This window comes from Garra rufa, chromosome 11 (genome assembly GCF_049309525.1).
Source record: "Garra rufa chromosome 11, GarRuf1.0, whole genome shotgun sequence".
NCBI lineage: Eukaryota > Metazoa > Chordata > Actinopteri > Cypriniformes > Cyprinidae > Garra > Garra rufa.
This window is the reverse complement of record NC_133371.1, coordinates 36,074,837-36,101,025: the sequence shown is the minus strand read 5'-3', so window position 1 is coordinate 36,101,025 and position 26,189 is coordinate 36,074,837. Positions and strand designations below refer to the sequence as shown.

Here is a 26,189-nt window from a genome sequence, read left to right as displayed (position 1 = left end):
CCATAGTGACAACACCTGTCCTACAACAATGACCTATCAGTCCCACACAAAGCTTTAAGACGCGGACATACAGTTGAGGTCAAAAGTTTATATACACCTTGCAGAATCTGCAAAATGTTAATTATTTTACCAAAATAAAAGGGGTCATACAAAATGCATGTTATTTTTTTGTTTAGTACTGGCCTGAATAGGACATTTCACATAAAAGATGTTTACATATAGTCCACAAGAGAAAGTAATAGTCGAATTTATAAAAATGACCCTGTTCAAAAGTTTACATATGCTTGATTCTTAATACTGTGTTGTTACCTGAATGATCCACTAAGGATGTTTTTTGTTTTGTTTTTTTGTAAGTGATAGTTGTTCAGGAGTCCCTTGTTTGTCCAGAACAGTTTAACTGCCCACTGTTCTTCAGAAATATCCCACAAATTCTTTGCTTTTTCAGTATGCTTGTGATACTGGTGGTTCAAACACTCAATGATGTTTCAGAAGGAAACGCAATGCATTAAGAGCCGGGGGGTGAAAACCTTTGGAATCAGGCTAAATTGAACATATTTTGTCTTTTGGGAAACAGTTATCTTCTGTAGCTTCTGAAGGGCAGTACTAAATGGGGAAAAATATTATATTTAGGCAAAATAAGAAAAATGTACGCATCTTCATTTTGTTCTCAAGTTTTCAACCTTAGTTTTATGAAGCTTTGAGCGACTTTATTCAACAACTTCTTTCGCACATTCACAACAGTACCAGGACATATGCGTGTGGTGCTGCTGAAATATTATTCCTCAGTCAAAAAATATAAATTAAAACTCAGTTACTGTATTTAGTTTGTAGAAGAAAAACACTATGTCTAACATGTCATTATATCAGCACTGTATCTTGGAAACAAGTTCTGAGACTGAGATTAATTAATTGGTTACTTGGTTATTTTGAAAGTCTTGAAACAAATTTCTGTATAAATCATAAATTCAACCATTGGAATGTAAATCGTTCCATTACATCGACTTGAAAAGTACAGATGGCTTTATGAAAGATTTACACCGATTTATTTTTCGAGTTTCATAAATAAAAATGAGACTTTTATAAGTTTCTGAAATTCTTTAGGTAATTAAAATGCTTTCGTTGCGAAGTGGTAGAAAGAATATGGCTTGCAGAATTTTGAGATCATAAGAGAATGAAAGCGTTTGAGCTGAGAGAGTTTGTATGGAGGAGTCGTCTGACAGCATGACACTTTCTCTAGTTGAGATGTGATCGCTGTGCAGTGAGTCAGGATATTGGTGTTGCCATGGATCTTACAGTTTTCTCTGGATTCTCTCTCCAGTGTTGAGTATTCACAAGCGGCCTGTCGCAGGAAATGCAGATATCACTTTTCCCATGAAGGGGTGGAGAGGGATGGTGGATTGGGCCCGCACCTCAGAGGACAAAGTCAGAGTGGCTAAAAACATCCTAGTCACTGGAAAACCAGGTAAGAAACACACAGTCTCAAACAACTGCACACATACAGTATATGTTTGTAAGCACAGTGGTCACTTTTGATTTCCAAAAAATTCAATTTTTATGCCTGAATTCTACTCATCCCATTCCCTTTTTTCTCTCTGAATAATGTCTCTTCTCAGCTGTTTTTCCCTAGTAAACAGTTGAAAATCGTATTTGTAACAAATCTTTGTTTGCTTGACGGAATTTATCCCCTTCGCTAGAGAGCAGATAGTTGTAGGCTGTTCAGTCCTTGCCATGTCCGACTTTACAGGCCATTTAAGATGTTCCTTCCCCCGCGACTATGCTAATAGAGGAGTTGCTACTTAATCAGGAATCGGCAGGAGCCAATCAGGCGCAATTAGGTTTAATTCCCTTTCCCATTGGGAGATCTGTTGCCATGCTACCAGCACTGGATTGACAGGTTGTCAAGCTTTGGACATGCTGAGATGAGCTTTTATATTAAAGATGCTTTAGAAGCGAGTGAGAGAGGAATTTGACAGACTGAATCCAATGAAACACATTGTCAGAGAACGAAACACTTTCATTCTTACCAAGGATCTGCTCTTGAAACAAAAATAGAGTCAGAGAATGATTCGTTCACCTACACGATTCACTGACAAACAAAACAGGACTATTAAAGTCGACATGGAATTAAAACTATTTATTTTCTAAATGCATGTTATAGATCTTATTGTTAACAATTCAAATTAGTTAATTAAAGGGATATTACACCCAAAAATGAATGATCAGGCCATCCTAGGTGTATATGATTTTCTTCTTTTGGATGAATACATTAGGGGTTATATAAAAAATATCCTGGCTCTTCTAAGCTTTACAATGGCAGTGAATAGGTGTTGAGATTCTGAAGTCAAATAAAGTGCATCCATCCATCATAAAAAGAACTTCACATGACTTTGGAGGGTTAATAAAGGCTTTCTGAAGTGAAGCGTAGGATGTAGGTTTAGCGTTTAGTGAGAATATCATAGTCTCCCGAGAACCAAGTTTTGTTTACAGCAAAGGAAACCAGTCTCCTCTTGGCTTATATTGAAATTCTCCAACATTTTTCTTTGCAAATCCTTGTTTTGTACTTTTGATTTGTGTCTGGTGCTTTGTTTTTGCGCTTCTGGGTTTGTCACTTCTCACCAGAGCTAATGCTAGGCCTACATCCTTCGTCATCTGCTGAAACACAACTCTCATGTGAACATGCATACAACAGTTAGCGAAAGCTTTTTTATGATGGATGGCTGCACTTTATTGGACTTCAAAATCTCAACAGCCATTCACTGCCACTGTAAATCTTGGAAGAGCCAGGACATTTTATAATATAACTCTGATTGTATTCGTCTGAAAGAAGAAAGTCATATACACCTTGGATGGCATGAGGGTGAGTAAATCATGGGGTAATTTTCATTTTTGGGTGAACTGTCCCTTTAATCTAAATATGTAACTGTTTTTTTTTTTCTTTTATAGTGTTAAAGGTTGTTGTTTTAAGCTATGATTTAAAAAATGATTTGACTAAATGGTAAAAAAAAAAAAAAAATAATAACAATAATATACATTAAGTAAATTAAGTAAAGTACATTTTAAGTGGTCTTAAAACATTAAGTAAAAAAAACATGAAATGAATATACGGTAAAACAAAGTATTTTTAAAGTGAGTAAAGTGAGTCAATTTTACTAAAAAATATTTATTACTATAAAATAAATAGTCTTTCTACTTCAAAAGTTCACGTTTACTTCAATGTGTTGCTGTTTCTTTGTAATTATTTGTAAAATTTACTAGCAAGTTCTGAGCAAAAATTGTTTTAAAAAAAAAGTTTAAAAAAGTAAATCCTACACCATTTTTTCAGTAGACTGTAAAAAAGGAATTGTTGAGAAAACTTAAAAATTCAACAAGGCTTTATATATTCAGATTTTAGGTTCTCATAACTGTTATCTTATCTGTTTTTGACTTCGGTTTTTATGTAGTTTCAAGTAATTCACATTTCCTAATATTTGTTATTCAAAAGTCCTGTAAACTGGAAAATATTTAGTTTGATTTGTTTATGGTGTGTGGACTTAAAAGTTGAATGGGTTAGTTCACCCAAAAATGAAAATTATGTAATTAATTACTCACCCTCATGTCGTTCCAAATCCGTAAGACCTTCGATCAGCTTCGGAACACAAATTAAAATATTTTTTGACCTTGCAGACACAGAATGACACAGAAAAAAAAATGTTAAATAAAGTAGTTACTTTTTCTGCACAAAGAAAACAAGTATTCTTGTAGCTTCTTAAAATTACAGTTGAACCACTGATGTCACATGAATTATTTTAACGTTGTCCTTACTACTTTTCTGGACATTGAATGTGTCAGTTGCGTTGCTGTCTATGCAGGGTCAGAAAGCTCTTGGATTTCATCAAAAATATCTTAATTTGTGTACTGAAGATAAAAGGTCTTACAGGTTTGGAATGACATGAGGGTGAGTAATTAATGACAGAATTTTCATTTTTGGGTGAACTATCCCCAAAAAAGTGAAAATCACTAACATAATTTTACATAATTTTTTAAAGTTACAAACTTTCTTTTAAACAATGTACATTCCTCTAGTACCTTGTGTTGTCCATAAATGCCCTCTTGGGTCTCATCTGTTTGCATTATCGTGGCTTTGGCATATTAGTAGGAGGAGAAGAGGGGTGGGCAAGCAGAAACCCACTTACCCTGAGGGAGCTTGAAACTGTCATGCACCCATCCCCCGTCCCCTGTCCCCCTACATCAGTCTGTGTTCTTGCCCAAGGGACCTCAGCTGCAGCCCTGGAGCTGTGGCCTCTGCCCGCCGCCTGGCACCCCCCTACAGACTCTCACTCTTTCTCTCCCTTACAGCGCATGCCAGTCTGCCACATGTTTTGGCATGATTTAGAGCAGTGTAGCTTGAAGACCAGATGGACTTTCTGTGTATGTGTATGTGTGTGTGCGTGCGCGTGAGTGTGTGTGTGTTTGTGCATTGTTTCAGGAGGTTCTGCTGGGTGCTGTTCTCTGACAGTGATGCAGTGTGAGTGTGACAGAGGTTGGACCGCTGCCCTTTCCCCTCACTCACGCCTTTTCAACTGCGTTACTCTCTTCATTAGCACAAGAAATATCACCTTGTCATTTCAAACCAACAGGCCAATTATGTGTATCTGTGTATACTTGTGTGAGCGATATCTACCGGTTACATCACAATCGTGACTGGCTGTATATATATATATTACAGCTCAAACGTTCATCTCTTAAAGGTATAGTTCACCCCAAAAAGTTAAATTCTGTCATTAATTTTTCAGCCTCATGTCAATGCAAACCTGTAAGACCTTTGTTCATCTTCGGAACACAATATAAGATATTTTTGATGAAATCCGACAGCTCTTTGACCCTCCATAGACAGCAAGGGTACTCCGGTTAAGGCACAGAAACGCAGTAAGGACATTGTTAAAATGGTCCATGAGACACCTGTGGTTCAACCGTAATTTTATAAAGTCATTGTTTTTTCTTGTTATTGTTTTCTCTCAGATTTCATCGAAAAATTTGTGTTCTAAAGATCTGAAGGTCTTACGGGTTTTGAATGACATAAGGCTGAGTAATTAATGACAGACTTTTTATTTTTGGGTGATCTATCCTATTAAGCCTTGATTAGACTTGGTCAAACTTGATCAAGCCTTGGTCAGTCCAAATTAAATTTTTGATTATATCCAATTGAGGCAACACAACCATATTGCTACAAAGACGTTCGTGTTTGTTTTACATAGTGTGAAAAAGCTATGCAAAGTCTGATCAGAAGACTAAAATTGATTTTCATAAATAAGATTTGAATAGGATTTCAAATGACATATGAATGTAGCTCGATTTCATGTGATTTTATTTAGTTTTATTATTATTTATTTTTTGCTATTCAGACTTGGTAAATATGATCAGATTCTAATCGGATTTGCAAAAACTGGATTTGGACTGACAGTTTGAACAAGCCTTTATATGCTAACCAAAGCTGCATTTTTTTTTAATAAAAAAAAAGACTATATACTGTTATATATAGTTATATAGACTATATACTGTTACTGTTGTTAGATATTATTACAGTTTAAAATAATATACGTTTTCTATTTTATTTATGTGATGGCAAAGCTACATTTTTAGCAGCCATTACTCTAGTATTTAGTATCACATGGTCCTTCTATAAAATAATATTTTCTTATTTTTATCAGTGTTGAAAACAGTCGTACTGCTCAATATTATTTTATTTATTTATTTTTGGTCTTTACTGTCACTTTTGATCTCTTTAATGCATTCTTTCTAAATAAAAGTGTTAATTCCTTTTTTTTTTAAAAGTCATACTAACCCCAAACCTTAGAACATACACTCTTAAAAATAAAGGTGCTTTAAAAGGTTCTTCACAGCGATGCCATAGAAGAACCATTTTGATTCCACAAAGAACTATTCAGTCAAAGATTCTTTAAAGAACTATCTCTTTCTTAACTTCTTATAATCTGAAGAACCTTCTTGTGAAACAGAAAGTTTCGTCAGATGTTAAAGGTTCTTTATGGAACCATTTAGACCAAAAAGTTCTTCTGTGGCATAGTGAAGCACCTTTATTTTTAAAAGTGTAGTGTGTGTGTGTGTGTGTGTGTGTGTGTGTGTGTGTGTCCCCACAAATATCCACACAGGTATAGTAATACCATAGAATTTTGACCTTGTGGGAACATTTATTAGGTCCCAATTTAAAAACAAGCTTATAAATCATACAGAATGGAGGGTTTCGAAATGCTGAAATTGCAGAAAGTTTTGTTTGAGGGCTAGGTTTAGGTGTAGGGTTGGGGAAAAAGATAGAGAATACAGTTTGTACGGTATAAAAACCATTACGCCTATTGAATGTCCCCATAATGGTAGGAATACCAGGGTTTGTGTGTACTAATGTTCCCTACATTATCAGGACCAAATGTCTAGTAAATAATCTAGTCTAGTAAATATTAATCTTGTGGGGACTTTTTTTGTCCCCAAGAGGAAACAAGCTTATAAATCATACAGAATGAAGTGTTTTGAAAATATAAAATAGCAAAAGGTTTTATGTGGGAGGTAGGGTTAGGATAAGGGGATAGAAAATACTGTTTGTACAGTACAAAAACCATTACCCCAATGAAATGTCCCCATAAAACATGTTCTTAAAAAAAAGGAAATCGCTTGAAACACGCTGTGTTTCTGTATGTGTAATGAAGGTTTGTGCAAGCATATGTTAAGTGATTAGTCATGTTGCCCAACTCATAGGTGAGAAACTGCAGGGTAAAAGAGTGAGAAAGAGGAAGAGAGAGAGCAACCTGCAATCTCACCCTCACTTATATTACAGGGCTCTAAATAAAGGGTTTGATTACACACCAATCAAGTCTGGATCTCAGTGACCTCTTATAGCATTTATTTTCCTTATTGCTTTACTTTATGACTTTCTATTTAAGAGGAACTGAGGTGATACTGTATATCTGTTATATTTATGTGTGTGTGATTGTGTTATAGATGAAGATGACGCCTCTGCATTTGTGACTGGCATCGTACTGTACAGAAACTTGGGCAGTATTCTCTCTCTACAGAGGTGAGACTTCACTTTCATTTTGTGTTGAGACTTTGTGCATTTTAAATGTGATTCTCTCTCTTTGTTGTTTTCCTGGTTTTAAAAGAAACACTACTTGTCTTTTTGATCATGTTCGTTGACTCTAAATATGCTTAAGATGCTATTCTTCAAGTTTTAGTATTATTATTTAGTATATTCTTTAGTGTTGAGTCGAGTCCACCTAAGTCAAGTCCGAGTCGAGTCCGACTCTTTATCCATTCGAGTCCGAGTCGAGTCCGAGTCCAAAATGGGTCGAGTCGGACTCAAGTCCGAGTCCAAATGGATCGAGTCCGAGTCCAACTAAACACTACTGTTTTTCAGTATCTTAACCTTTTTTTAACCTTTACAACTACAATAAGGCAATGACAATTTAAATGTAAAAAAGCAAACCGCTATTGCATATTGCCATTTGGATTTTTTTATTTCACACCATCTCATCTCATCTCATCTCATCTCATCTCCTAATTAGTGTCCTGCACAGCAAACTTTAAAGTCATGTAACAGAAGTTATAACTTATGTATTGTGACATATTTTATAGTGAAACAGCTTTTAGAATGTTAAAAATTATAGGGCAAGAGAGGACTTGACTTTATTTGCTGTTATAGTAAATATATAAATTCAACGGGGTGGGTAGGAAGCTTAGTGAATGAGACCTGAGGAGCAGAAAATTCACCTCTTATCTCTGATTTTGGCTGTTTTGGGTTTTATATGACGAATGGTAAGACCTTAGACAGAGTTGCATTGGCATTGGCATGGCATTTTGATTTTTTTTCTTGGATAAAAATGAGGCTGTAAGAGGACAGTTTTTAAGTAGCAGTCTATGGAGGCCATGGAATAAAAGAGTTAAAAAAAGTAAATTTGAGTTTATATTTCAAAATTCTGACTTTATTTTCACAATTCCGAGATTATATATCACAATTTTGATAAGAAATGACATTCTCCCTTTTCCCCTCAGCTCAAAATCATGAGTTTAAATCCCACACTTTGAGTAATAAAGTCCGAAATACAACATATAAACATCATATAAAAAAATTCTGAATTGTGTCATAAAATAGGTAAATGTAATATTGAAAGGACCGACTCACTGGCACGAAAACAGTCCAGCGATCTGGTTGAAGGTTTACTGCATGTTCGGTCTTTTTACAGCGCTTCAAGATTTAGTTTCAATTTTGATCTGGCTCCATACTAATCTGACTCCAATTTTTAATTGATCATTAAATTTAGACTGTATTTCCAATCAAAAGGTTATCATAAATATAGACTATGAATTAATTTGGGAATTTGATTATTCTAGACATTCCATCTTTTCAATTATCCGTTCATCAGGGACCCAATGTCGCTTTTATGTCTCACGTCGGCCTTTACGTGGATCATACGTCACAAAATCGCCAGTCTGATAATTAATCAGAGGTTGTGGGAGACTAATGCACTCTTGACCAGCCGCCTACTGCTTGCTTCGTACAAAAGTGTAGTTTACTTAGTCTTTCCCATGCTCAACTTGTTAACTTCAGTGATAAGCAGAAATCAGGAGGTCTTCAGAGGATGTGCCTACTGCTTCATCCGTTCCCGCGCCTCCAGTTTGTCTAATCCTGGTCTTATTTTGTGGTAACATCGGCCTCCATGATTTAATAGTTATAATGATTTCAGGACGTATCAGAATAGCAAAATTTAACATTTTATTTGTCAGGTAAAAATGTATCATGCCAATTACACAATTAAACAATGAGAATCCAATTCAGTTTCAATTTAGATACATACATAACCTCAGTAACTCAAAGAAGTATCTAAGAGTGAAAAAGCATTCCTGACTATCAGAGAGACACACTGCAGCATGGGAGACTTGGAGGTTTAGCTCCAGAGACTCTTGTATACAGTGGGGTTCATTTGGCTACAAAATCCCCCAGTACTGTTTCACCACTTGCCTTATATACCAGACCAACACAAACAAATCTTTCAATCAGTTGTAAAACGCTGAGACCTTTTGTTTTGTCAGGAGGTTCTCGCGACCCAGGGTCCCATTTGCCATCTAACCCTAAGGGGAGAACACACCCAATAGCAGCAAACCCAATTCTATGGAAGTTTTCAATCTTTCTTACAGTATATGTGACTGCTATGAAATTGAGACCATTTTACCAATCGCACAGAGACCATTAAAATGATCAAACATGAAGGAGAAAAACAATATATTCACAAGATATAACATGTGGATGATCTTACTCATTTCCAGCAAAAGCTTTTGGGAAGAAAGGTGAGAGAGTGGGAGAAGAGAGGGGGGTAGGTCAGGGTGGGGTTGTTTGCTTTCTCTTTGAAGATCGATTCTCCTGATTCCAGTAGTTTTATTGCTTTATTGCATGGCAGCTGTTTTGAGTTCCTGTGTTTTAATTCCATGAGGAGATAATTTCACTCCTTACAGACCTTCCCTGGCCCCTTGGGACAAACTCTGAGCAGCTCCTGAGGGGCCAAAATCAGATTATCTCTGAATGAGACTACTGCCAAAGTCTTTGATGGGTAGGCAGTATTAGTTGATAAGTGCAGGAAAAGAGTGGTCATCTGCACTGCACTGTAGAAATTACTGTCGTATCAGGTTCGCTGAGTAGATCACACCTGAGTTGAAATTGTCCTTCTGTTCTGAAGAAGCATTTGTGTCCAGTGCCATCCTCCCCAGGATGTTTACATGACCTGCTACGAATCCTTTCGTTGCCTTTAGGTAGAAGGTGTAGTTTGCAGGGTCTGTCACATCTCCATAGGTGAAGGAATTATTTAACTGGTGGTGCTCCAATGTATGAGAGGCAGCTAAACAACTTCTGAGTGACCATGCAACACTTTAACACTGATGACTTTGGTGATATTGTGGAATGAAAGAAGGGTTATGAGATAAACAAGAAATTCATGTCAAAAGTGCGAGTGGTAAATAAGGTCTCCATCTCTTAGAGTCAAATATTTAGCAAACAGGTCTCATTTGGTTGCCAAATTGTTTATGTAATGTAATTTTGGATTTAGGTACTTGGTCTGGATAAATTAAGGAAAGTAGCAAAACCAATATAACCGGTATGTTTACCAGTGGTATACATAATCAAAATATGTCACATAATTAAACATGAAAATACACAATTTCATAATTACAATCATAAAATTGTCTGTTACTTGTTCTACAATAAATTCCTTGATGCAGACCTATGGTTTTTATCAAGTCAGTTCAAGAATGACATTTAAAGAAACAAAGATTTCAAATCAGCTGTATAGCTTTTCAATCATTCTTTGTGAATTTAATGTGCAGGCTTAAGTCACACTTTATAAGACAGGTTGGTTGGAAATTGTATAATTGATTTATTTTTATAAATTTGTATTGTCATTAGACATATGCTGTAAACTAGTGGGCCCCCTAGTTTGCAACAATGCCAATGACTGGACATAAACATTTTGTCCTAAGAGACCAGTTGCATTGATGAATAGGTCTCATTTGTATTTTTTAAGTAGAATTTGAATTCTACTTCTGCATTCAAAATTTAAATTAGATTGATGTGTGACTGTAGCCATGCATGTCCTATACACATTACAGGTACTTACATACAATAAGTTCATTAGACCATTACATTTGCAAGACTTTAAGATCGCAAAAATGTTTGCTATTATTGAAATGAAATTATAAAAAATAATTTCCTTTGACCTATATGTATGTAGTCAATAATGTGTGATAGATTAAAATTAGTAATTTAGACCTGGATATCCTTTTGAATTATGCCAGGTAAGGATGTAGTGTGGTCATTGTAATGAAGTGTGTTTGTATGTTTGCGTTTAGGAGATGGGTTGAGTCTAGTCTATTATAATCTGTGTTGTATAATTTGGTTCCAATGCTACATTGGGAGGTCATGTAACTACTTGCGGAGTGTTATGAGTGTGAATGACCCCTTGAAGTATCTCTACCCCCATCTCCTTGTTGTGTGTGTAAATTGGTGTAGTTGGGACCAGACATCCTTGTGGAATTTGTTCCTCAGAACTGGCAGCAGTCAGTCTGAAAGGTAAAAGACAGAGAGGAAAACAGTTTAATCTTGGACCTTTTCACAAATTGTTTGGAAAATGGTGGATCTTACTTTTCCTGTGATGGTCACAGCCACAACTTTGTTACAGGTGGTTGCAATCTAGGATTGCATACCATCCGCACAAAATTTGTTTTTGTTTACAAAGACCTGTACCATTATTGTGATCATACTTTTGTAATGAAAAGGTCAAGATAAACCAAGTGTCAATGGTCAGCTCAAAGAGCTAGTGTTTTAACACAATCTAAGCATAGTGTACCTTCAGCTGTTTTCACAGTCTGCTGTGTTGCATGAATTTTGTCACCCAAATCTGCTGGGAAAATGTCTTTAAATGATACTGTTTACACTAGTCAGATCTGTGATCATGGCATAAGTTTGCCAGTTTTGGTGCTGTACTGTTAGCTTAGTAATTGTGATTTTCTTACACTATTCATACCTTGACCATTTTCATCTCTGTATTCAGTAGAGATTTGTAAGTCCCTGCCTGATTTTATCCCCTGATTTTAATGTTACACACAACTTTAATCACATGTCAAAGTAAAATGAGCTCTATGATCAGATTCTGAGTTAGCACTCCCTCAGAGGGGTGGGTCAGTTTGCAAACTTGTACCTTCCCTTGTTACTGGGTTGCATGTCAACAGAATCAAATTTAAATTATCTTATGGCCTTGGATGAATTTGGCCTATTCAAGATATTTCAATCAGATTGATCATTTTAGCTGGTAAATCTTAGGTTATGTTAACTTTTCTCATTGAAGATTTTGCATAAATAGAAGATCAAGAAGTTCTTTCTCACTAGTTTGATCATTCTTCCTTTCACTTTTCTTTCTTACCCATTCCTGCTTAAACCACCTTCCCTTGATACCTTTTCCTAGCACTAGTAGTGCTTCCAACTTCTTACATACATGTACATTCTTCCTACATTCTGATCATTTCTCTCATTTTCCCATAACTTTCTTTTCTCTTCTAAACTTATGCTGAATCATCATGAGACTAGAGGCCATGCTTGGCCATTGTAATAAAGTATATTATAAGATTGTTATAATATGAGTTATATTACATTAAAATATTATAAATTAAAATGCTTTTATCACTGGTCTCTGGAGGGCCTCCTGAGCAACTTGCTTAGAGTAATTGGTTATCATCTCACTGATCTTTTTAAAGATACATCTTTGATTTGGACCTGTGACCACAGCAGTTCCAGCATGTGCATCATGTGCACAGCAACAAGCCAAACTGGAACCCAGTTATAGCTTTTGTTGTCGTGGACATTGAATGCCCGCAAGCACATACTGAAATCAGGAGTCAAATCATTGCTCAATCTAAACATTTTGGGCAACACTTTACAACAAGGTTCATTAGTTCCATTAACATGAACCAAGAAAACAATACTTAAACAGCTTTTATTAATCCTAATTCATGCTAATTTCAGCACTCACTAATGCATAATTAAAAACACAGGTTGTGTTTGTTAGCATTAGTTAATGCCCTATGGACCAACATGAGCAAACAATGAACAACGACACAATTCCCAACAATTCCCCTTAACTGTATTCTTGTTGAACACAGACTAAAAGATACCATAAGAAGTGTGTTGTTCATCGCTTGTTCAAATTAGCCACTACACTAACCAATATCAATAAATGACTATTGTTGTAAAGTAAAGTGTTGCCAATCTCTGTGACTACAATCTGGGATTGGTCAAATTTTTCTTTTAGTTTTGAGCTGTGCTGTAACTAACTGTATCCTTTTAGGAATCTCTTTGAGTGTGAGAAAGTTTGGGGGTTGGGCAAACCCTGAGCAAATGCAGATTACATTTCTGTTGATTACATCATTGAATGATTAGATCAGTGTTCTAGATTCAGAGGTCTATTCATGTTTGTCTGTCTACTTAAAGACAAAGACTCATACAAACTTGAGGTAATTTTGTCAACTCTAAATTAAAACCAAGCTATAAACTATAGTTATTTAGATTGAACTTTAAAATCCGCTGTTCGGAAAATATTTTCATTGTTAGGACAATTGTGAGATCACACTGTGGCCACATGGCAATTCTATGCTCCTACACATGGATCACTGCAGCTATATTGAAAATAGCAGAGTTTACCAATTAGGAGACAAACAAATTCATTATAGACACACATTCAACTTGAAATTGCTATACAATTCCAGTTATTCTATTTTTAAACAGGACACCTGGTCTAGTATGCATGTAGCATCTACAACCTTTACCTAAGTGTTTTACACACTTACAGTAAAGCAGTCATGTTTTTAAAGAATAAACTCGACTAGCCTATGTGTACATTTAGTAGCACAAACAACTATGGTGTGTGGTCTATACACACAATGTGTTTAACACAATTACAAACTTGAAAATACAAGCAGGATCATTTTGTCAGATTAGAGTTTCTTTTCAAATCCTCTAAGCTTTAATTTTATTGCCCTGTCCTGCCCAACTTCACTTTCACAAAAGGATTTTAGTGAGAACTTGAACATAACTGTTTGCCTTTCCAATGTTGCTCAGTTAATGTAGCCACTAAACAATGGTGACAGGAGATTGTTCATTTCAGAATTTAGATTCTAATTTACAGCCCTCTGTTGAGTACCAGAATAAATGTGGATGATGTTATTCCATTTTTAAATTTTCTTCTCTTACGAGATTCTGATTTTGGCTCAAGAGACTTCATTCTTTATCTACTCTGCTGCTATCATGTCCCTGTTAGTTCATGTGGTTTCGTCTAATTCTTAAACACCACCGGATTTCTACGTCTCCGGTCTAATTTATGAGTATTCCGACTCATTCTACAAATGTGTATATATCGGGTGCGTCTAGGCTTTCCCTCAACACTTCTAAAAAGGTAAATAAGAAATGACTTACCGCAGCAGATGAAGAAAGGGGAAGGAGAAGCTCAAACCTCTTTCCGGAGCACATTCGAATATTGCGCTGAAAAACCCTCGCCTCATAATGGGAGATCACTAGGGAATGTCACCAACTGAAAGGACCGACTCACTGGCACGAAAACAGTCCAGCGATCTGGTTGAAGGTTTACTGCATGTTCGGTCTTTTTACAGCGCTTCAAGATTTAGTTTCAATTTTGATCTGGCTCCATACTAATCTGACTCCAATTTTTAATTGATCATTAAATTTAGACTGTATTTCCAATCAAAAGGTTATCATAAATATAGACTATGAATTAATTTGGGAATTTGATTATTCTAGACATTCCATCTTTTCAATTATCCGTTCATCAGGGACCCAATGTCGCTTTTATGTCTCACGTCGGCCTTTACGTGGATCATACGTCACAAAATCGCCAGTCTGATAATTAATCAGAGGTTGTGGGAGACTAATGCACTCTTGACCAGCCGCCTACTGCTTGCTTCGTACAAAAGTGTAGTTTACTTAGTCTTTCCCATGCTCAACTTGTTAACTTCAGTGATAAGCAGAAATCAGGAGGTCTTCAGAGGATGTGCCTACTGCTTCATCCGTTCCCGCGCCTCCAGTTTGTCTAATCCTGGTCTTATTTTGTGGTAACATCGGCCTCCATGATTTAATAGTTATAATGATTTCAGGACGTATCAGAATAGCAAAATTTAACATTTTATTTGTCAGGTAAAAATGTATCATGCCAATTACACAATTAAACAATGAGAATCCAATTCAGTTTCAATTTAGATACATACATAACCTCAGTAACTCAAAGAAGTATCTAAGAGTGAAAAAGCATTCCTGACTATCAGAGAGACACACTGCAGCATGGGAGACTTGGAGGTTTAGCTCCAGAGACTCTTGTATACAGTGGGGTTCATTTGGCTACAAAATCCCCCAGTACTGTTTCACCACTTGCCTTATATACCAGACCAACACAAACAAATCTTTCAATCAGTTGTAAAACGCTGAGACCTTTTGTTTTGTCAGGAGGTTCTCGCGACCCAGGGTCCCATTTGCCATCTAACCCTAAGGGGAGAACACACCCAATAGCAGCAAACCCAATTCTATGGAAGTTTTCAATCTTTCTTACAGTATATGTGACTGCTATGAAATTGAGACCATTTTACCAATCGCACAGAGACCATTAAAATGATCAAACATGAAGGAGAAAAACAATATATTCACAAGATATAACATGTGGATGATCTTACTCATTTCCAGCAAAAGCTTTTGGGAAGAAAGGTGAGAGAGTGGGAGAAGAGAGGGGGGTAGGTCAGGGTGGGGTTGTTTGCTTTCTCTTTGAAGATCGATTCTCCTGATTCCAGTAGTTTTATTGCTTTATTGCATGGCAGCTGTTTTGAGTTCCTGTGTTTTAATTCCATGAGGAGATAATTTCACTCCTTACAATATGACGCAGTCTGCTGCAGTAGGTTTACGCTGCTGTCGCTTTAAGACCGGATGCACAGATCCGATATTGTGACACATCTGTATTTCTCCCAACAGGCTTTCAAGTACTGGCAAGACTTTTAAACACGTGCGAATACTGAATGTCACTTTCGTAATGCATCGAGTCAATAAAATTTCCGTCAACTGTTCCTGGACTCGGCTGGACTCGGCAATTATTCCCGAGTCCGAAAAGCTTGAGTCCGAGTCAAAATGCATCCGAGTCCGTGACAAGTCCGAGTCCGCTAAAAATTGAACTCGAGACCGGACTCGAGTCCGAGTACAAGTCCGAGTACCGCAACTCTAATATTCTTACACCATGCAGAATCTGCAAATGTTAATTATTTTACCAGAATAAGAGGGATCATACAAAATGCATGTTATTTTTTTTATTTAGTACTGACCTGAATAAGATATTTAACATAAAATACGTTTACATATAGTACACAAGAGAAAAAAATAGTTTAATTTATAAAAATGTCCCCATTCAGAAGTTTACATACACTTGATGCTTAATACTATGTTGTTACCTGAATGATCCACCATTGTTTAGTTTTATGGGTTCCTGGTTTGTCCTGAACAGTTAAACTGCTTGCTTTTCTTCAGAAAAATCCTTTAGGTCCCAAAAATGTGTTTTTTTTTTTTTTCCAGCATTTTTGTGTATTTGAACCCTTTCCAACAATGACCATATGATTTTAAGATTCATCTTTTCACACTTAGGGACTCATATGCAACTATTACAGAAGGTTAAAAAGGTCACTGATGATTTAGAGAAAAACACAATTTATTAGGAGCCAGAGGGTGAAAACTTTTAGAATTTTGAATATCAGGGTACATTTAACTTATTTTGCCTTTTGGGAAACATGCAGGTATCTTCTGTAGCTTTTGAAGGGCAGTACTAATTGAAAAAAGAAAAATGTCCACATCTTCATTCTGTTCAAAAGTTTACACCCCTGGCTCCTAATGCATGGTTTTTCCTTCTGGAGCATCAGAACAGTGGGCAGTTTAGCTGTTCAGGACAAACAAGGGACTCATGAACAACTATCACTAAACTAAAAAAAAAAAAACACAGCTGTGGGTCATTCACCTATCAACACAGTATCAAGTTTATGTAAACTTTTGAACAATGTATTTGTTTTAAATTCAACTATTATTTTCTTTTGTGGAATATATGTAAACATATTTTATGTGAAATATCTTATTCAGGTCAGTACTAAATTAAAAATCTTTATTAAAATAACATGCATTTTCTATGATCCCTCTTTGGTCAATAAATAACATTTAGCAGATTCTGCAAGGTGTATGTAAACTTTTGACTTGAACTATTTATGAATTTCCTTATGATGTTCTTTATCTTATTGAAGGAACAACTTTGTGCAAAGTCCCTTTAAAGAAACAATTCAATCAAAAATGAAAATTCTATAATTTACTTAATATTAAGCCACTCCAAACCTGTATGATTGATGGTTTTCTGCAGAACACAAAAAACAATATTTTCTTGATAACAATTGTGTTATGATTATTTATGTTGGTAATCAAACAGTTTTACTTACACAGACTTTCTTTGTATGGACAAACAAAACATTTTTTATGATCTATAGATGAAAATCAGTCATAAAGGTTTGGAATGACATAACAGTAAGTAAATAAAATTTTCATTTTGGGGTAAACTGTTCCTTTAAAGGAAAACAAACAAAGAAACCTAAAAAATACACTCTTGCCTTGACTCTGAGCAGTTGAAAGATGTCTAAATGCATTGAAACGTCTTTAGGGTTCAACAGAAAGGTTGGGACTTTTTGTTCTTTTGGTTTTCTGTCTTTCTCATTTTTCTCATTTCCTGCAATGTGGTGATTTTGAAACTGATATCTTGTGACACAAAAAGTGACATAAAAAGACTGCTGTGTGTGTGGATAGATGAATGTTCATATACTGTACTCTGTGAGTAAATGACATGCACATTTACAGCACAAAGTAAAGTATCTCATGAAGTACTGTTATATATGGCAGCTTTTTTGAAGGTCATGACCTCCTCTCTTCTTCCCTCTTCTACTTTGCAGTCCTCCTCATGTTTTCTCTCTTTCTCTCTGTATTTTCACAGAAATAGCACAGTACTGAACTCCAAGGTGATCTCTGTGACAATCAAACCTACTCCCAGCACCCTCTCAACTCCACTAGAGATTGAGTTCTCACACCTTTACAATGTAAGTCAGTCTGCCCTTTAAACCCATATGCTGCATCAAACCCGATATTGTGTCTTGTTCCAATATTATTCAAACTATGACTGTCACACATTTTTCATTTTATTCTTATAAACGAATTCTTCAATCAGGGGGATTTTTCTCTCACGCAGTAGGATGATTTTTAAAATACTTTATTAAAAACATTCAATCTTATGTTAAATAATAGATTAGACTATATTTAGTTTATTATTATTATTGTTTAATTATTTTAAAATTACTTCTAATTTTATTTAAAAGTGATTTAAAATTAATAACTTTTTTACTTAATTTAAATTTTATTTTAATGACTTTTTCCAAATTGTAGGAGTGTTGAGCCATTTACCAGAATGTCACAATTTTGGCAAAATGCATTTTATTTACTCTTATTTAAGGTTTATCGTTTTATAATTTAACATTTATTTTTATATTATTTTTTATTTATTATTATTAAATATTTTTAATTGTTTATATATATATATACACTGCAAAAAAAATGCTTTTCTTGGATTTTTTTTGTCTTGGATTTTTTTGTCTTGGATTATTCTTGGATTTTTTTTGTCTTGTTTCCAGCCAAAATATATAAAAAAAATTTAGATCGAGAAGAATTTTCTAGACAAGTAAATAAATAATGTTCTTGTTTTCAGAAAAAAACAAGTCAAAATTAAGAGCAAGCAAAATAATCTGCCAATTGGGTAAGCAATTTTTTTTTTACTTCAAACAGAAAACAAGATTATTTTTCTTACCCCATTGGCAGAATATTTAGCTTGTTTCTCACTTAATTTTGACTTGTTTTTTCTGAAAACAAGACAATATTTTTTACTCATCTAGAAAATCCTTCCTGATTTAAGAATTTTTAGATATTTTGTCTCAAAACAAGACAAAAATCCAAACCCACATGGCCCTGTGTGAAAAAGTGTTTGCCCCCTAAACCTAATAACTGGTTGGGCCACCCTTAGCAGCAACAACTGCAATCAAGCGTTTGCGATAACTTACAATGAGTCTGTTACAGCGCTGTGCAGGAATTTTGGCCCACTCATCTTGGCAGAATTGTTGTAATTCAGCCACATTGGAGCCACATTTCGAGAATGAACCGCCTTTTTAAGGTCATCAGGCCACAGCATCTCAATAGGATTTGACTAGGCCACTCCAAAGTCTTCATTTTGTTTTTCTTCAGCCATTCAGAGGTGGATTTGCTGGTGTGTTTTGGATCATTGTCCTGCTGCAGAACCCAAGTTCTTTTCAGCTTGAGGCCACGAACAGATGGCCGGACATTGTCCTTCAGGATTTTTTGGTAGACAGCAGAATTCATGGTTCCATTTATCACAGCAAGTCTTCCAGGTCCAGAAGCAGCAAAACAGCCCCAGACCATCACACTACCACCACTATATTTTACTGTTGTATGATGTTCTTTTGCTTTCTTTTGCTTTTTTTCTTTTGCTGTGTTACTTTTACGCCAGATTTTATGGGACACACACTAGAGCTGCACGATTCTGAATAAAATGAGAATCACGATTTTTTTGCTCAGAATAAAGATCATGATTCTCTCACGATTCTGGAGAACTTTTTTATTTTAAAGATTTACCCTGAACATTAGGTTATCAAACAGCAGTAAAATAGCAGTGAAATGAGACAAAATAAACTGTGCTTTAAATTTAAAGAAATGTAATGAAAAATAATGTAAAAAAAAAAAAAAAACATTAAACATTAAAAAATAAATATACAAAGGTATTATGTCAGAGTAAAGTGATTTAAAGATTCTTAGCTAGAAACACTAGCCTATCAACATGTTGTGGTTGTCACCGTCCACTCTGTGGGATGCCAAAGTTTGCTTCACCATTTTACAAATAAATCCTAATCTAATCATGACAAACTATACAGTATATTGTTGGAAAGGTCTAAGGCTCCTAAATAGATATTTGACTTTTTTTTGTGTTACAAATTATGTAGGAAAATAATTTATGACAAGAGTTTCATAGATTAATTTATGACAAGAGTGCACCTCAAAAATCTACCTTTATAACAGGAGTTCTGACTTTTTTCACAAATAGACTTTCTTGTTGCCTTTTTCCCTATTTCACTTTAGAAATAATAAGAAATTATATATCAGATGAAAACTTAAAATTTCAAAATTCATCCTTTGGAATGCCATTTTAAAATCAGACATTGCATTAACATGGAAAATGTACATTAAAATCATATTACTAAATGTTCTTGTCCATGAATTATAAAAATTTAAGCTTCAATTCTATATTTTCACGTCTCTGTTCAAAAATGGGAGTAACAGTTAATGGGTTAATGGATCATTATGCTCATTTGGTTCCATTGCTCTGCTGGTTCATAAATCTGGCATGATCAAAGTACTACTCTCTTAATATTCAAAGTGCTAATAGAGACCGAAGCATGATACAGAGCTATCTACACAACTCATTATGGCCCACATATTAATAACAGCCTAGATATTTTATGTAGCTTAATTTGCGCGCATTGGGGAGTCGCTCTCTAAATGCAAATAGCTTTTGAATGCGCGTGCGGGTTTTACTTTTGGTTTCGTTTTAACAATCGCGCAAAACTCTCTGTGGCGCTAAGCGTCCATTCTACAATACCAGTGATTACTTTAACAAAACCATTTGAAAGTGGGTGGACACCAACGGGATTTTGAAAAGTGTGTCCCCGGTGGAAATTACGCCGCTGCGTGAGTGGAACTCGGCCGCTGAGTTATCATCTGATGTGAATGAATGCCGCGTTGTAAAGTATATTGAAACAGAGGCGCCATGAATTGCATCTGACAGAATGTGCGCTGAAGATGAAGTTTAAATGGTTATGTAATGTTGGAGAGAACAGCGAACCTGTCACAGCATCAGCTCACAGCAGTCTGTGCAGTAATTAGGCTAGCAAAAATTTTGTAAAATAATAATAAAATATAATTGGCTGAATCATATAAATGCTGGATTAAGATCGTGAGGGGGGTCGAATCGAGATCGCGATCTTTTAACGATAAATTGTGCAGCTCTAACACACACCTTCCAAAAAGTTCAACTTTTGTCTCGTCAGTCCAGAGTATTTTCCCAAAAGTCTTGGGGATCATCAAGATGTGTTTTGGCAAAACTGAGATGAGCCTTTATGTTCTTTTTGCTCAGTAGCGGTTTTCGTCTTGGAACTCTGCCATGCAGGCCATTTTTGCCCAGTCTCTTTCTTATGGTGGAGTCATGAACACTGACCTTAACTGAGGCAAGAGAGGCCTGCAGTTCTTTAGATGTTGTTGTGGGGTCTTTTGTGACCTCTTGGATGAGTCCACACTGCATTCTTGGGGTAATTTTGGTCAGCCCAGCACACCTGGGAAGGTTCACCACTGTTCCATGTTTTCACCATTTGTGGATAATGGCTCTCACTGTGGTTCGCTGGATTCCCAAAGCTTTAGAAATGGCTTTATAACCTTTTCCAGACTGATAGATCTCAATTACTTTCTTTCTCATTTGTTCCTGAATTTCTTTGGATCTCAACATGATGTGTAGCTTTTGAGGAACTTTTGGTCTACTTCATATTCATATAAAAACTTGTGTACTCGTGTTATTATTGATTAATATTTAAATTAGTTTGATGATCTGAAACATTAAAGTGTGACAAACATGCAAAAAAATTTAAAAAATCATTAAGGGGGCCAACACTTTTCCACACCACTGTATATATATATATATATATATATATATATATATTTATATATATATATTTATATTTATATATAGTCTCTGTCCTCAATACTGCTGTCATTATCATCTATCCTACTTTTTTCTTTCTTTCCTTTTCTGTTTAAACTTAATTGACTGTTAGAAAATCCAAGACTCCAACTTTTTTGGGCAGACAAAAAAAGAAAAGGATTATTATCACACACAGCTTCAAAAACCACTTGAAAACGTCCACTTAAAAGCTGATAGCTGTAATCAGATTTATTCCAGGACATGAAAAAAAAACTTTTAAATGAAAAATGGTTTGAAGAAGTTTAATATTTGAAGATTGCAGGTAGTCAAAAGTTCCCCTATTTGAAGAATCACCGGTACATATTTGCAAGGCAAAATCACAAGGTGACATCCTTCCCTGCTTCTCGCCCTCTTACTGTCTCCACAGGGTACCACAAACCAAACCTGCATTTCCTGGGATGAGAATGACAGGTGAGAAGCCATTTATTGATTTAAATCTGTTTTTGCTGTCTGCTTTTGCAAGTTTTTGCGAGAAATCTTCAGTCACACAGTGGGGTGTATTTCCCAAGGCTTATGGAGGGGTGTGTTGATAAAGGGTTAGAGACAACATGCTGTAGTATGTTAAAGCGGTGATGGAATGTTGGTGACAGAAGATGTTGAATCCTGCAGATAGCTGCCTTGATCTTCACTTGACCCAGCACTGACTCCACTGGTGAACACCACATTCCTTCTGTACTATATACACATCATGAGCAATTATGAAAAACACACTTCTAATTTAAGAAGAAAAGCAGGCAAGCTGTTAGAAAGAGAAGAGGGTGAAAGGGATGAGAAGGGTCTGACTGCAGACATGCACTCTCTTTATAAATATTTTTAGTTTCAGTTTTATGTTGGTTTATTTAACTAGTATTGGTAAAAGCCAAATGTGCATGAATGTTTATGAATATTTACCAGCTGCCTTCAAGGCCCACCAGTAGTGTTGGTTTATTAATAGTTTGTGTGGCTGCAAATTGTCCAAAAAATTGTTAGACAAGATTTTGGTAGCTAACAACCAGTGCAAATGCTGAATGTGTCATACTATCTCTATACTGCTTTTGTATTATTGACTTGGTATCATTTTACGAAAAGGCTTGGTTTGTTAATCCATTAGGTATCATGAATCAACAATGAACAACATATTTTACAGTATTTATTAATCCTAGTGTTCATTTATGAATATACTATTGTTAAATACTAATTTATATTAATTAATGACCATTCCAAAGTTTGGGTTTTGAAAGAAATTAATACTTTTATTCAGCAAGAACACATTAAAATGGTCAAAATGACAGTAAAGACCGAGATAATGTTGCAAAATTTCTATTTCAATAAATGCTGTTCTTTTGAACTTTCTATTCATCAGAGAATCTTAGAGAAAATACACCATGGTTTCTGCAACAACAAAAAATAATTACATAAATAAATAAAAATAAGCAGCAATTTTAACACTAATAAGAAAGGTTTATTGTGCACCAAATCAGCATTTGTGACCCTGGACCACAAAATTGACACAAAACGAAATTGAGATTTATACACAATTATATTTCCATTGATGCATGGTTTGTTAGGATAGGGCAATATTTGGCTGAGATACAGCTATTTGAAAATCAAAATACTAAGAATATCACCTTTAAAGTTGAAGTTGTCGAAATGAAGTTCTTAGCAATGCATATAGCAAATGAAGTTTTGATATATTTACAGTGGGAAAACTTAATACTCTATTACTTAATATTCTAATGATTTTTGGCATTAAAAAAAAACGATAATTTTGACCCATACAATGTATTTCTGGCTATTTCTGGCATGCTACTTAAGACTGGTTTTATAGGGTCACAAATAAGAAATAATTCTGAAGGATCAAGCGACACTGAAGACCTGGGTAATGACTGCTGAAAATTCAGCTTTGCCATCACAGAAAAAAAATATATATTATTTTAAAATGTATTAAAATTGAAAACAGCTATTTTTAAATTGTAATTATATTTCTGTTATTGTTTAACTGTATTTTTGAACAAATAAATTAAAAAAAAAGAAACTTAACATGAGAAAACATTTTTAACTCTAGTGTATGATATTTTCTAGAATTTTACATGTGAAAAGTGTGTTAGCATATGTGAAACTTAACATATTCACAATTAAGTATTCAAAATTAAATTAACATGGATAATAAATGAGTGTCTTCTAAGTGGCACTAAAAGAGTGTTCCCCCTCCCCCCAGAACAGATGTTTTATGTGACCTTGGTTTTGTATGTGACACTGCAGTTCTGACTTAAAATGTCCATTGAGTGGCGCTATAACTCTAATGCTCTGTGACATTTTATTATAACATACCATCTGCACTGCACCTAAACCTACCCGATGGTATGAACAAAAGCGATCACAAACATGGCATTTAAGCTTGTTTTTCAATCTCTCATCTTTCAGCACTTTTATCGTGAGTCCAAGGATTCTGCATCCTAAGGGGCCGTTTACATGTAGCGTCTTTTGCACGCTCAAGTTCGTTATTTCAAATGTAGACGCGCGGTATGCACGCTCATAATGGAAGCGACACGGTTGCGACGCCCACGCGGTGCGACGCGCTCATTCTCAGCTTTTCAGAATTCCGCAAGCGCACCGCAGGTCATGTGACATGAACCAACCAATCAGCTTCATCCTTTCCCTTAATAATACTGAAAGCACAGCCAAGTTGGATGAACAGCTTATCATAGCTGTACAGGAACAATCATTTATAAATAAGTTTAATAGCAGAGCTACTGCAAGCGATTTTTAATGCTGGAAATCCATTTATCCTTTGCTGAAACTTACGCGTCTTCATGGAGAGTGCAGGTCATGGCAACGGCAGACGCCACGGGAGCACAAGCTACAGAGCGGTTGGAAAAGAAGGAGAAAGCGGTGCGCCTAGTGTTTTCCACGCTTTTTTAGGTACGACATGTGAACGCTCCTTAGTCCACTTTCATGCCGGCTGAGCTACAGAGAAAACTTGTTGTGTTTGGAAAGCGAAACATTTGGAGCTGTAATCATAACTGTGTACAAAAAGATTACAAGTGCTGTTTTACCGCCTCTAGTGTTCATTTCTGTTGGAAACTGCAGTGATATGTACTTATTAGTATGCATTTCATCAGGTAGGATTTATGTTATTTAAAAAGTCCACATCATTTTATAATTATTTTGGACTATGGGGGGCGCCATTATTTCGATGATGTCAAATGGTTGCACTCCATGAGCTACTGACTATCTGTTGCTATTTTTACCTCAACACAACTCGGAATATAATGATATGATGACCACAGCTAGTAAGAGCTTACAGGTGGTGATGGATATAAGCTAAGCTTAAACCAAATGCCGTACCGTCGATGAACGCCCTTGGATATCGATTGAAAACAACGCTGAGAAGCTTCTTTAGTGGCTGTGGCGTCATGACAAGCGTCGGCATGTTTACATCCTGCCAGGATGGCATCTAGCATTTTGTCTCTGCCATCTGTTATCTCTTTCAGTAGCTGTGGTCTACTAAAAGCCTCAAAGGCATGAGGGCTGAAGTAGAGAGAACAAAGACGCAGGTCTTTAGGAAGTTTTATTTGTCCACAGGCATCTTTATATTCTTTTCTCCTCTTCGTATCGCTATGGCAGTGAAGACTTACATCGCTTCTCTTGTTGCCCTTCGACTGAAGATTACAATCAAAAATCAAAATCTTTCATAGGTTTTTCAACTACATATTTCAGTAAAAAAAGTCATTCATGTTATATTAACCCATGCAAGCCTTAATACCAGAGGTTTTCTTTAACATCCTTGTTGTAAGCTATAATTATTTTTTAGTATGTATTTAGTATCTATTTTCTGAGTGTGTTGAAGAAATAGCAGTGTAGAATTAATCAGATGTTTCTTTATATAGTTTCTTCATATTTTGTCCTCCAATGAGCTGCATTCAGGACATTTTATGCACTACAAAGTATAAAGGTTTAAATCTATGAGTAAAGGATTGGCACCTGACATTCAAATGGAAATCCATCTCAATCATCTGAAAAAAGGAATGCTTGGCCTGTTATAACAAACATGATTGGTACGTCTTTATCAGTGGCGAGATACATAACGGGTAAATCATGACAGCGTCGCTGTAAATGCTTCAAGCTGCGGAATTTACATCTGAATTATTATTGTCATATTCAAAACACACACCGAAGAGCTGAAATAGGAGAATCATTATGTATTACCATGAGAATAAGTTCGGTTTCATTAGCAAACATGAACAGAAACTTATTTCTTCTTTTTCCTTTGCAGACAAAGCAAGCAAATTGAGACCGCGTCTCTGAAACCAGATTCTATTGAAAGAGACAGACAGACGATCAGAACCAGCACCAGAATTATATCGTACTTTAACAAAGAACCGTGGGCCTCCTGGTCATGCTTTTACTTTCACCCCCTACACATCCATCTGTTTGCGATCTCTTTTGTCTTTTAAAACTGCAAAAGACTAGTTTGTGCCATAGCACTTAATGCAGTGTGGGTGGAACATTTGCATTTAGATGGATACATATAGATATGTTAAAGATATAAACTTTTCCGCCAGTGCCTCGAGGGGGAACAGAGTGAGAACAATAGAATCGAAAAATCCTGTTAAAAATATGAGGAAAGTGTGCAAAACTCACTGATGTTGTTATTGGTTATCAGGGCATTTATATGCCAATGCCAGAGTGCTTCATGTGTTTTTTAGTGCATTTGTTTCTTGCTGGTAAAAAGTTTGGAGC

General features: G+C 35.6%; 2 protein-coding genes across 2 annotated transcripts in view; both read left to right on the top strand.

Moving 5' to 3' along the window:
- LOC141346163 (adhesion G protein-coupled receptor B1-like) overlaps positions 1 to 21,882 on the top strand; it is a 49,376-nt gene extending 27,494 nt beyond the window's left edge. The window contains exons 12-15 of the mRNA XM_073851077.1: positions 1,319 to 1,462; positions 6,988 to 7,063; positions 17,592 to 17,694; positions 21,835 to 21,882. Coding sequence (XP_073707178.1) covers positions 1,319 to 1,462; positions 6,988 to 7,063; positions 17,592 to 17,694; positions 21,835 to 21,882 — 371 coding nt within the window. The remainder of the gene's footprint in view (positions 1 to 1,318; positions 1,463 to 6,987; positions 7,064 to 17,591; positions 17,695 to 21,834) is intronic.
- Positions 1 to 26,189, top strand: part of plcg2 (phospholipase C, gamma 2) — a 121,290-nt gene that overhangs the window by 81,794 nt on the left and 13,307 nt on the right. The gene's annotated exons all lie outside the window — the stretch shown is intronic.